At 41.4% G+C, this 12,500-nt stretch overlaps 1 protein-coding gene across 50 annotated transcripts in view; it reads left to right on the forward strand.

Moving 5' to 3' along the window:
• LOC126985694 (cytochrome P450 4c3-like) overlaps positions 1-12,500 on the forward strand; it is a 65,880-nt gene that overhangs the window by 13,366 nt on the left and 40,014 nt on the right. For all 50 annotated transcript variants that reach the window (XR_007738958.1, XR_007738957.1, XR_007738909.1 and 47 more), the window contains exon 2: positions 11,548-11,752. Coding sequence is in view for 1 of the 50 variants with exons in the window: in XM_050840850.1 (XP_050696807.1) it covers positions 11,639-11,752 (114 nt within the window). In the remaining 49 variants the exon portion in view is untranslated. The remainder of the gene's footprint in view (positions 1-11,547; positions 11,753-12,500) is intronic.

Consider the following 12,500-nt stretch of genomic DNA (forward strand, 5'->3'; position numbering starts at 1 on the left):
ACAGCTAAGGAGACAGTTCAAGGGCGTAAAGAAAAATATTAAAAAAAGACCGCAACTTACTGCTCCTGAATAGAGGTCAAAGGAGTGGCCAAAAAGAGAGGTCATACTGTGGGAATATAATTAGTTGAGTTTTGTTAATATTGAAAAAAATAAAAATAAAAACTGGAAAGTGTTGACATCTGGCCTTGACCTCCTGGAAATACCTCACTACTGGGGGTCGGGAACGTGTTTTCTTCGTGTTTTTTTTTATATGTGTGTCGGTTGTTGTTTTTGTTGTTTTGTTTTGTTTTTGTTTGGTTCTAATGTGTTCCTCATCCCCTCGCTAAACCGTTATGACAGATCTTGCCTTTTTTTTCTGTGTGTGTGTGTGTGTGTGTGTGTGTGTGTGTGTTGACCATAGCGCTGCGTGGGGGAGGCTGTGGTAGGGTCTGGCCTTGGCTTGTTAATGGCTCCCATCTTGTTGTTGTTGTTGTTTATATCCGTTTTTGTGGCTATTATTTATATCTCAGTCCTCCTCCCCTCCTTCCTTCCTTCCTTCCTTCTCTTCCTTCATATTGTTGTTTGTTAGTGTTTTCTGTTCGTTCTTTGTGTAGTGATACAGGAATTAGTAGTGATGTCAGTAAGTTTGCAGATGATACCAAGATCGGTAGAGTAATTGAGTCGGATCAGGACGCTAGTATTCTCCAAGGTGAACTAAACAGATTGTATGACTGGGCGGATAAATGGCAGATGGAGTTCAATGTAGGGAAGTGCAGTATTCTGAATGTAGGTAGGAACAACCCCTCACATAACTATTGCTTAAATGACACTCTCATAAGCAGGTCTGGGTGCGAGAGGGATTTAGGGGTCTTAGTGAGCTCTGATCTCCGTCCAAGGGCACAATGCATTCAAGCTAGAAATCGAGCAAATAGGGTACTGGGATTTATTTCAAGGAGCGTAAGCAACAGAAGCGCCGAAGTTTTCCTCAAACTATATTTAGCATTAGTTAGACCTCATCTTGACTATGCGGCTCAGTTCTGGTCACCTTACTATAAAATGGATATCAAAATGTTAGAATCAGTGCAGAGGAGGATGACTAAGATGATTCAGGGGTTGAGAAACTTGCCATACGAGGGAAAACTCAAACAGTTAAACTTGCATTCTCTAGAAAGGCGAAGGGTGCGTGGAGACATGATCGAGGTTTATAAATGGATGAAGGGCTTTAATAAGGTGGGTATTCATAAGGTTTTGTTGGTAAGAGAACCGGATAGGACACGAAGTAATGGGTTTAAACTGGATAAATTGCCTGCCTTGTACAGACCTCCCGCCTCTTGCAGACTCCTATGTTCTTATGTTCTTATGTTCCTTCTTTTTCTTCCTCTTCGTCGTTGTCCTCCCTCTGTCACGCCCACGAGGACATTGCCGGCGTGGCGACCCTCGTATGGACGCCGCGGGGTCGTCACAGAGGCCCCCCATTGCGTGGTTAGGCTCGTGGCAGGGACGGATGGGGGGGTGGGGGGGTGGAGCCCTCGTGTGTACGTGGTGTTATGTACAGGATTCTGAGGAGTAGCCTTGCTCGTGTGTGTGTGTGTGTATGTGTGTGTGTGTGCGCGTCATCAGCACAATTGCGCGGTACTAACCCTTGAGCTTCGGCGGGTGGCGGCGGCTTAAGTTTTGGCGGCCAGGTTTTTATTCCTCTTAAGGGTGACCCGCCAAGCCGATTATGACAGATTAACGGAAGAAAAGGGAAAGGGATAGGGTTGGTACTGTCAGATGCTCCCGCCCCTCACACCAACCATTTCCAGAGGCCAAAAAGGAGGTTAATCGAGTTCTAATGAGTGTTCTTTTAGGTTCACGGTACAGAAGAAGGATCAGACTACCACCACGGTCATAAAAGTACCCCTGGAAGTGCCCTTAACTCCCACGAAAGACTAGTAAATTACGTGTTCTTGGGCGCAGAAATGTTTAAAAATATGGCCCTAGGTCTCATGTGTGTGTGTGTGTGTGTGTGTGTGTGTGTGTGTGTGTGTGTGTGTGTGTATTCGCCACGGCCTGATCATGTGTTGGACTCGTAAGCACCACCTTTAGTTGATATTTGGGTACTGCCGGGACCTCCCTCACACACCCCATCCACCTGCCTCAAGGGGGAACCGCAACAAGTCACCGGGAAAACCTTGCCTGAGCGGGGCTGGAACGCCTGCCACGCCGCGAACCCTGGCAGTGCAGCGCTTTAACCGACTGAGCTATCGGAGCGCTGGTGTGTGTGTGTGTGTGTGTGTGTGTGTGTGTGTGTGTGTGTGTGTGTGTGTGTGTGTGGAGGTTGTAGGGAATAGAAACGAATTGAATGAGGAGGTGGAGTGGATAAAAGACTCTCTCTCTCTCTCTCTCTCTCTCTCTCTCTCTCTCTCTCTCTCTCTCTCTCTCTCTCTCTCTCTCTCTCTCTCTCTCTCTCTCTCTCTCTCTCTCTCTCTCTCTCTCTCTCTCTCTCTCTCTCTCTCTCTCTCTCTCTCTCTCTCTCTCACACACACACACACACACACACACACACACACATCCTGATGGTCTTAGAAACATGCTGAGGGCTAACCTTGACCCCCTCCTTCTCTCCCTCCTCCTCCTCCTCCTCCTCCTCCTCCTCCTCCTCCTCCTCCTCCTCCTCCTCCTCCTCCTCCTCCTCCTCCTCCTCCCTCCTGTCTGCTCCAGTAAGATAGATTTAGTTTTTCTTTTTTTCGTTCGTTCCTTCGTTCGTTCGCCCTTAGACAGACAGACAGACAGACTTGCCCAGGTGTACATGTGGATACCTTTTACCTGTCTGTCTGTCTATGTGTGTGTGTGTGTGTGTGTGTGTGTGTGTGTGTGTGTGTGTGTCTCTCTCTCTCTCTCTCTCTCTCTCTCTCTCTCTCTCTCTCTCTCTCTCTCTCTCTCTCTCTCTCTCTCTCTCTCTCTCTCTCTCTCTCTCTCTCTCTCTCTCTCTCTCTCTCTCTCTCTATCTATCTATCTATCTATCTATCTATCTATCTATCTATCTATATCTCCTCCTCCTCCTCGTCCTCTTCTTCCTGTTATTATTTTTATTGCTTCAAATTTTCTTCTCTTCGCCCTCCTCTTCTTCCTTCCTTCTCCTCCTCCTCCTCCTCCTCCTCCTCCTCCTCTTCCTCTTCCTTCTTCTGTCTCTCTCTCTCTCTGTCTCTCTTCTATCTTTTTTTTCTTCTCTCTCAGAAAAGTAAATTATATGTTATGAAATCTGTGAGAAGAGGAAGTATTCTCTCTCTCTCTCTCTCTCTCTCTCTCTCTCTCTCTCTCTCTCTCTCTCTCTCTCTCTCTCTCTCTCTCTCTCTCTCTCTCTCTCTCTCTCTCTCTCTCTCTCTCTCATGACCTTCTTAGTGTCATTGTTGTTGTTGTTGTTGTTGTTTTCGTTTTCTTTGTGGGTGAACGAAGGGAGACGAACCTATTTTTTTTCTTTGTTTTGTTGTTGTTGTTGTTGGTGGTGGTGGTGGTTTTCTTGTTTTTTTCTTGTTATTTTCTTTTCTTTTCTTTGTGTTTTATCGATTATTCTCTTCCTCTTCCTCCTCTTCTTCTTCTTCTTCTTCTTCTTCTTCTTCCTTTTATTGCAAGACTAATTCATATTTCATCTATTAACAGCACTCTTTCCCCTCCTCCTCCTCCTCCTCCTCCTCCTCCTCCTCCTCCTCCTCCTCCTCCTCCTCCTCTTCTTCCTCCTCTTCTTCTTCCTCCTCCTCCTCCAGTGTGGTATGCGTAGGTCATTTAGAACTATTATCCTTCCTCCTCCTCTTCTTCTTCCTCCTCCTCCTCCTCCTCTTCTTCTCCAGGCTACATATACCCCTTGATGTCCACTGTTCCTCCTCCTCTTCCTCTTCTTCTTCTTCTTCTTCCTCCTCCTCCTCCTCCTCCTCTTCTTCTTCAGGCTACATATACCCTTTGATATCCACTGTTCCTCCTCTTCCTCCTCCTCCTCTTCCTCTTCTCTTTTTCTTCTTCTTCTTCTTTTCGTTCTCTTCCTCCTTCTTCTCCTCTTTCTTCTTCTCTTACGTTAGTTTGTCCTCCATATTATCCTTCTCCTCCTCCTCCTCCTCCTCCTCTTTTTCTTCATATTCTTCCTCTTCCTCTTCCTCTTCATCCCTGTTAGTTTGTCTTTTTCTCCTTTTCCTCCTCCTCCTCCTCCTCCTCTTCCTCCTCCTATTCTTTATTCTCTTCATTCTTTTTTTCTCTTCCTTCTCCATTAGCTATCCTTGTTCTCCTCCTCCTCCTCCTCCTCCTCCTCCTCCTCCTTCTTTCCCAACACACGTAATTAACCTGTCCCATAAATAATATACACACACACACACACACACACACACACACACACACACACACACACACACACACACACACACACACACACACACACACACACACACACACACACACACACACACACACACACACACACACACACACACACACACACACACACACTTCCTGCTCTCCTCCTTCTCCACTTCACTTCACTTTTATATTTGGCAAGAAGTCAAAAATTTACCTTCTGTTAAATGATTCTTCTTTTTTTTTTCTTTAATTTTCTTGGCGTCCTTAAATTTTGGGGTTCCTGCTTCCTGTTTCTGGGATTCTATTTGTGGTTGTTTTCTTTGTTTGTCTTTGTTTTTCTTGTTTTGATTTGTTTTGTCTTTGTTTTCTTTGTTTTGTTTTGAGTGATTTTCTTTCTTAGTGGTTGAGGATTTGTTTTTGTTTTTCTTTGTTCTTGTTTTTCTTGCTTGTTTTTTGTTTGTTTTTGTTTGTCTCTTGTTTTCTTTTTGTTTTTGTTATCTTTTTGTTTTGTTTATTTTGTTTTCTCGTTTTTTCTTCTATTTCTGTTTTCTTGCTTGCTTTACTTTTTACTTTAATCTTTCTTTCTTCGCTTCTGTCTTTCCTTCCTCTTCTTTTCCTTCTCGTTTTTTTTCTTTTTTTCTGTTTTCTTGTTTGCTTTACTTTTATCTTTCTTTTAGTTTTGTTTTGTTTCTTATTTTTCTTTAATCTTTCCTTCTTCCCTTCTATTTTTCCTTCCTCCTCTTCCCTTTATTTTCTCTTCCGTTCTTTTCTTCTTTCGTTCTTCTCCATTAATCTCTAAGTTTCTCTCTCTCATAATCTTTCTTTGTTTTGTTTCTCATGTTTCTTTAATCTTTCTTTCTTCCCTTCTATCTTTCCTTCCTCTTCTTCTCTTTATTCTGTCTTCCGCTCTTTTCTTCTTTCATTCTTCTTCATTAATCTCTTAGTTTCTCTCTCATAATCTTTGTTTTTCTCATTTTTCTTTAATCTTTCTTCCTTCGCTTCTATCTTTCCGTCCTCCTCTTCCCTTTACTTTCTCCTCCGTTCTTTTGTTCTTCTTCATTAATCTCTTAGTTTCTCTCTCTCATAATCTTTCCATCCCCGCTACGTCTTCCTGATACCCCCCACACCCCAACCCCCCTCCCCCCCACACCCCACACAAACACATTTAGCATCAACATTCGACCCAGTTGATGACCATGACTCGACACACGTGGACTCAACCCCACACCAAGGCAAAGCTAGACCCGCAAAAAAAAGGTTAGGTCCGTCAGCCACTAGAGTCTCCTGGTGTTGCATTCCTGGACTTAGCGCTGTCGAAGGGTGGACTTGGGCAAAAAGCGAAGGTCAGTGTCTTAGTGGGTAGTTGACGAGGTAAAGATAATAAGATAATGACGTTCAATTTGTGTTAGCCTAGGACGAAATAGGTTAACCCGGTAGCAGCGACGGGCCAAATTTGTGGCTTTACAGTGTAGCAGCGACGGGCCAAATTTGTGGCTTTACCGTGTAGCAGCGACGGGCCAAATTTGTGGCTTTACCGTGTAGCAGCGACGGGCCAAATTTGTTGCTTTACCGTGTAGCAGCGACGGGCCAAATTGTGGCTTTACCGTGTAGCAGCGACGGGCCAAATTTGTGGCTTTACCGTGTAGCAGCGACGGGCCAAATTTGTGGCTTTACCGTGTAGCAGCGACGGGCCAAATTTGTGGCTTTACCGTGTAGCAGCGACGGGCCAAATTTGTGGCTTTACCGTGTAGCGATGGGCCAAATTTGTGGCTTTACCGTGTAGCAGCGACGGGCCAGATTTGTGGCTTTACCGTGTAGCAGCGACGGGCCAGATTTGTGGCTTTACCGTGTAGCAGCGACGGGCCAAATTTGTGGCTTTACCGTGTAGCAGCGACGGGCCAAATTTGTGGAGTTACCGTGTAGCAGCGACTGGCCAACTTTGTGGCTTTAACGTGTAGCCACGGGCCAAATTTGTGACTTTACCGTGTAGCATCGACAGGCCAAATTTGTGGCTTTACCGTGTAGCAGCGACGGGCCAAATTTGTGGCTTTACCGTGTAGCAACGACAGGCCAAATTTGTGGCTTTACCGTGTAGAAGCGACGGGCCAAATTTGTGGCTTTACCGTGTAGCAGCGACGGGCCAAATTTGTGGCTTTACCGTGTAGCAGCGACGGGCCAAATTTGTGGCTTTACCGTGTAGCAGCGACGGGCCAAATTTGTGCCATGATTTAAACCCCCCAAAATAGATGATACATAAACTGATTACAAATGCTTCGATATATATTATGAAATGGTTTGTGTAAGCGATGATTTTTTTCTCCTTTTTTTCTCGTTTAGAGGTACCATTAAGAAACACTCCCCGCTGCTTCCGGGTTAATGATAACGATAAGGAGGAGGAGGAGGACCTGTGGGGTAGACGGACCAAAAAGTGTAAAACTAGAACAAGGAAAGAAAATGGAAGGATGAAAGTATTAGAGGAGGAGGCGTAGCAGGAAGAGTAAACATGGAAGAAAAGATGAAAAAAACCGCAAAGGAATAATATATAAAAAAAACAATCGCAAAAAATAGAAGAAAGAAAAGAATAGGAACACAACACGAGAAAGATGATGATAAGAAGAACATTGTTACCACCACAAAAAAAACGCTAAAGAGGAAGAAAAGATGAAAAAAACACAAACAAGGAAGAAAATACATAAAAAACAGGATCACAAAACACAAGAAAGAAAATAATTAGAACACAACACGAGAAAGATGATAATAAGATGGACATTTTTACCACCAAAAAAAAAAAAACGCTGAAGAGAAGGAAAGTAATATTGAATCATTAGTTTTCGGGATAGAAGAGAAGAGAAGAGAAGTGAGAAAGAAGTAGAAGGTAGAGGATAACACTAATCTAAGACGAAAAATCATAGTGCAAACTTATATAGAACACGAAAAAGAAGAAAAGGAAGATTGACAGAAAAGCAGAAAAGATGTGGAGAGAGAGAGAGTAATAGAAAATAGAGTAACTCACTTATAAAAAAACGAACATTAATTAGTACAAACTCAAACAAAAAAAAAAAGATGACTACGAAAAAGCGAAGGTATACAAACATTCCAGACGTAATAATTAGTTGACGGGACAGTAAATAACGATCAAGAAGCGAAACACACACACACACACACACACACACACACACACACACACACACACACACACATATAACAGGATGGAGCAGCTCTTGTGACGTATGGTAATGTTCTAAATAACAACGCGCAGAGGAAGACGCTTGTACATTCCCCGCGTCCCGACAGATAAATCACAAAGAAAATGGGAATTGGATGGAGTGCTTTTGGGAAACATAGCAATAAAAGTGACCAGGGTGTGAAATGAGTGTGTTCCCCCGGTCATAACATAGTATTCGGTAACATGACGCGTGGTTGAGTGGTTAGCGTGCGGGCCTTGCATTCACGGCGCCATGGACAACGTCGGTTCGAATCCCCCCGCTACCACCTGGGATTTTTCAGTCACCGCCGAGTGCCCGAAGACTACCCACATGCTGTCCTGAAGACCACTCATCAACCCGGACTCTAGAGGAAACCGTCCAAGTGAATCAAGAATGAGTTACGGGGGGCAGCATGAGCCAAGCATAACTGGCGTCACTATAAAAAAATGTAAAAAAAAAAAAGAATTAGAGAGGAAACTTAGAACCGCGCAGAGTAATAGAGAGAAGCTGAAAATGGAAAGACAATGAAAGGGGAAGGTTCTATTTCTCTTTTCTCCTTATTTTTCTTTTTCTTCCTCTTCCTTTTTCTATTCCTCTTTTTCTTTGTCATCATCATCATTTTTCAGTCACCGCCGAGTGCCCGAAGACTACCCACATGCTGTCCTGAAGACCACTCATCAACCCGGACTCTAGAGGAAACCGTCCAAGTGAATCAAGAATGAATTCCTGGGGGCAGCATGAGCCAAGCATAACTGGCGTCACTATAAAAAAATGTTAAAAAAAAGAATTAGAGAGGAAACTTAGAACCGCGCAGAGTAATAGAGAGAAGCTGAAAATGGATAGACAATGAAAGGGGAAGGTTCTATTTCTCTTTTCTCCTTATTTTTATTTTTATTCCTCTTCCTTTTTCTATTCCTCTTCTTTATCATCATCATCATCTGTCTCTTATTCTTATTTTCCTTTTCATAATTTTCTTTTCCTAGGTCGTTCTTCTTTCTTTTTTCTTCCTTCCCTTCTACTTTTTTTCTACTTTTTCTTTTGTTTTCGTTTTTTTTCTTTCCTCCTGATATATTTCTCTTCCTTCCTTTTCTTCTTATTCTTCCTTTCCTATTTTTTTCTACTTTTTCTTTTTTTTCGTATTTTTTTTTCTTACTTGATATATTTCCCTTTTTTCCTTTTCTTCTTATTCTTCCTTTCCTATTTTTTCTACTTTTTCTCTTTCTTCTTCCTCTTTCTTTCCTCTCTTCTACTTCTTGTTCTATTTTTTTTTTCCATATTCAAACTTCTATCTATTGTTCGTCACCATCATCACCTTCATCTTCTCCCTCCTCTTCTTCTTTCCTTCTTCTTCTTCTTCCTCGTTATTGTTATTATTACCATTATTATTATTATTATTGCAAGTCATCTCTTCAATAATTATCTTCTCTCTCTCTCTCTCTCTCTCTCTCTCTCTCTCTCTCTCTCTCTCTCTCTCTCTCTCTCTCTCTCTCTCTCTCTCTCTCTCTCTCTCTCTCTCTCTCTCTCTCTCTCTCTCTCTCTCTCTCTCTCTCTCTCTCTCTCTCTCTCTCTCTCTCTCTCTCTCTCTCTCTCTCTCTCTCTCTCTCTCTCTCTCTCTCTCTCTCTCGCTCTCGCTCTCTTCTATCAAAACCTTCAACCATGACCTAAGATGATTTTTTTTTAACTATTTTATCTTCATTTTTATTTTTTATTTTATTTTTATTTTTCTGTGACCTCCCCTCGCGCCTATGTTGCTGTTGCTGTTGTTGTTTTTTTGTTGTTTTTCCTGTTCCTCTCTTCCCCCCTTTCAGAAATCAGGGTTCAGTAAATTCTTCTCTAACTCGCCTTCAGTAACCTTCAAATTTTACGACTTTCAATTTCTCTCTGCGACTAATTTCCCTTTTTGGATTCTAGTTGCTTAATTTGTTTCCTACCTGTTTGTTTGTTTGTTTTTTTGTTTTTTTAGATTTTTGCCTTCACCTGTAATTTATTTGTGTGTTTGTGTGTTAATTAGATTTGGATTTCACCTGTTCTTGGTTATCTTTTTTTTTCATGGATTTTCGATTTCTGTTACTACTACTACTACTATTGCTACTACTACTACTACTACTACTACTACTACTACTACTACTACTACAATTACTGCCACTACCACTACTACTACTACTACTACTACTGCTGCTGCTACTACTACTGTTACTACTACTACTACTACTACTAATAATAATAATAATAATAATAATAATAATAATAATAATAATAATACTTCTACTACTTTTCTTTTTCTTTTTCTTTATTTTCTCTCATGATTTTCTTTTGGCTCACTATTCCTCTTTTCTCCTTATTTTTCTTTTTCTTCCTCTTCCTCTTTCTACTCCTCCTCTTCTTCTTCATCATCATCATTTGTCTCATTTTCATTTTCATTTTCATAATTTTCTTTTCTTTGGTCATTCTTACTTTTCTTCTCCTTTCTCTTCTTCCTCGTCCTCCTCCTCCTCCTCCTCCTCCTCCTCCTCCTCCTCCTCCTCTTTCTAATATTTTTTTCTAGTTCACCTTCCTTTTACATTAACTTCGAGACCTTCAAATTTTACCTTTCATGATTTCGTAGAAGCTACCTGGATATTTTTTTTTCATCTTCCTCTTCTTCCTCTTCTTCCTCTTCCTCTTTTGATTATTTCTCTAACCTTCACCTCTTCGAATATTGCTAATTGATTTCTCTTCTAATTCTTCCTTTGATTGACGAAATTGGGTTAACTAGATTTAGGTATATTTTTTTGTGTGTGTCACTTTCTATTAGTTTCGTGTGTGTTTGTTGACTGTGTTTTTATTTGTTGTTGTTCTTCTTTTTAATTTTCTTTTTCTGATTTTTCTTCTTCTTCTTCGTCTCCTTCTTCTCCTTCTTCTATTTCATGTTATTCTTATTTTTGTTCTTTTTCTTCTTGTTCTTGTTCTTCTTGTTCTTCTTCTTCTTCATCTTTTTCTTCATCATCGTCTTCTTCTTCTACTCTTTCTTATTATTGTTGTTATTATTATTATTATTATTATTAATATTATTATTATTATTATTATTATTATTGTTATTATTCGTTCTCATTCTGCTTCTTCTATTTCATTTTCTTCTCTAGCTTCTTCTTCTTCTTCTTCTTCTTCTTCTTCTTCTTCTTCTTCCTCCTCCTCCTCTTCCTCTTCCTCATTCTCCTATTGTTCTTCCTCTTGTCCTTCCTTTCTCTCTCATTCACAAACATATCAGACACTTCCTCACACGTAATGTATTTTAATACCTCAAGCACGTGTTAAATGGCAAAGGATGGCAGACGGGAAGTGTGTGTGTGTGTGTGTGTGTGTGTGTGTGTGTGTGTGTGTGTGTGTTTTCAATTTCGATCGTTTAGTAAGATTTTTTTTCTTCCTCTTATTCTTTTTCTGTAATTTTCTTCATCTTCTTCTCGTTTTTCTTCCTCATCTTCTTCTTGTTCTTCATTTTCTTCATCTCAATAACACACACACACACACAAACACACACACACACACACACTATCTGATATGAAAGATGATTACAGCTTTCAAAATATCACACACACACACACACACACACACACACACACACACACACACACACACACACACACACACACACACACACACACACATTTACAATCAACTTCCTATATCAAATCATTTCCCGTTTTCTTTATTTTTTCTTCACTCTGTAATTACACACCTGTCACTAGTAATTACCTGACCTTTCCTTACCTGCCCACACCTTGCCAAATTAACAAGAACAGGAACAGAACAGGTATGTCAGTAACACGAATAGAACAGGAGGAAGAACAAAAAAAGAAGAAAAGAATAAGAATAAAAGAAGGAAAGAAAGAAGAAAAGGAAAAAGTAATAATGATAATATCGAAAATTTGTCTTCTTCTTTTTCGTCTACTTCTTCTTCTACTTCTACTTCTTCTTCTTCTTTCTCTTCTTCTTCTTCTTCTTCCTACTCCTCCTCTTCCACCAACACTACAACTCTTCCTCTCTTTCCCCCATACAGGACTTAGCATACCTGGTCCCGGGTCCCCGTCTACCTGCCTCCCACACACCTGTATCCCTCTGGACACACCTGCCTAGCTGCACACGTGAGAATGGCGCTGCTGCTGGGACGAGAGGCGGTGTGGTGGAGCAGCCTAGTCACCTACAGTCTGGTCACTGTGTTTTTGGCTGCCCTACTTGCCTGGTTCATTAAGAGGCAGAAGACGGTAAGGGAATGGATGGATGCTTTAATGTTTTGTTGTGGTTTTGTGTTTTGTTTTGTTTCTGTTGTGCTTTAACCTCTTCTCCTACTCCTCATCCTCCTTCCTTAGTGTTTGTATTCTTATTTCAATTCTTCTCTCCTTTCGCTTCTAGTTGTTTCGTTGTTTTCGTCGTCCATACCTCCCTCCTTCCTCTGTTTTGTGGTTTGTTTTGGTTATGTTGTGCTTTTACCTAATGTACGTATGTACAGCCTGTTCCAATCCCTCAAACTACCGTCCTATAGCTTTACTTTCCTGTCTATCTAAAGCTTTTGAATCAATCCTTAACCGGAAGATTCAAAAGGTCTGAGGCTAAGCCTCAGACCTTACTATTATTTCCGATTGGGGTGAAAGGAACCTGGTGTCCTTCCAATCCCTCAAACTACCGCCCTATAGTTTTACTTTCCTGTCTACCTTCCTGTCTTGTCCTTCAACGCATCGAAAACACAGTTTCTCCACCTATCCACTCGACACAACCTTCCAAACAACTATCCCCTATTCTTTGACAACACCCAGCTATCACCTTCCTCAACACTAAACATCCTCGGTCTATCCTTAACTCAAAATCTCAACTGGAAACTTCATATCTCATCTCTTACTAAATCAGCTTCCTCGAGGCTGGGCGTTCTGTACCGTCTCCGCCAGTTCTTCTCCCCTGCACAGTTGATGTCCATTTACAGGAGCCTTGTCCGCCCTCGTATGGAGTATGCATCTC

This window comes from Eriocheir sinensis, chromosome 60 (genome assembly GCF_024679095.1).
Source record: "Eriocheir sinensis breed Jianghai 21 chromosome 60, ASM2467909v1, whole genome shotgun sequence".
In the NCBI taxonomy this organism is placed as follows: Eukaryota; Metazoa; Arthropoda; class Malacostraca; order Decapoda; family Varunidae; genus Eriocheir; species Eriocheir sinensis.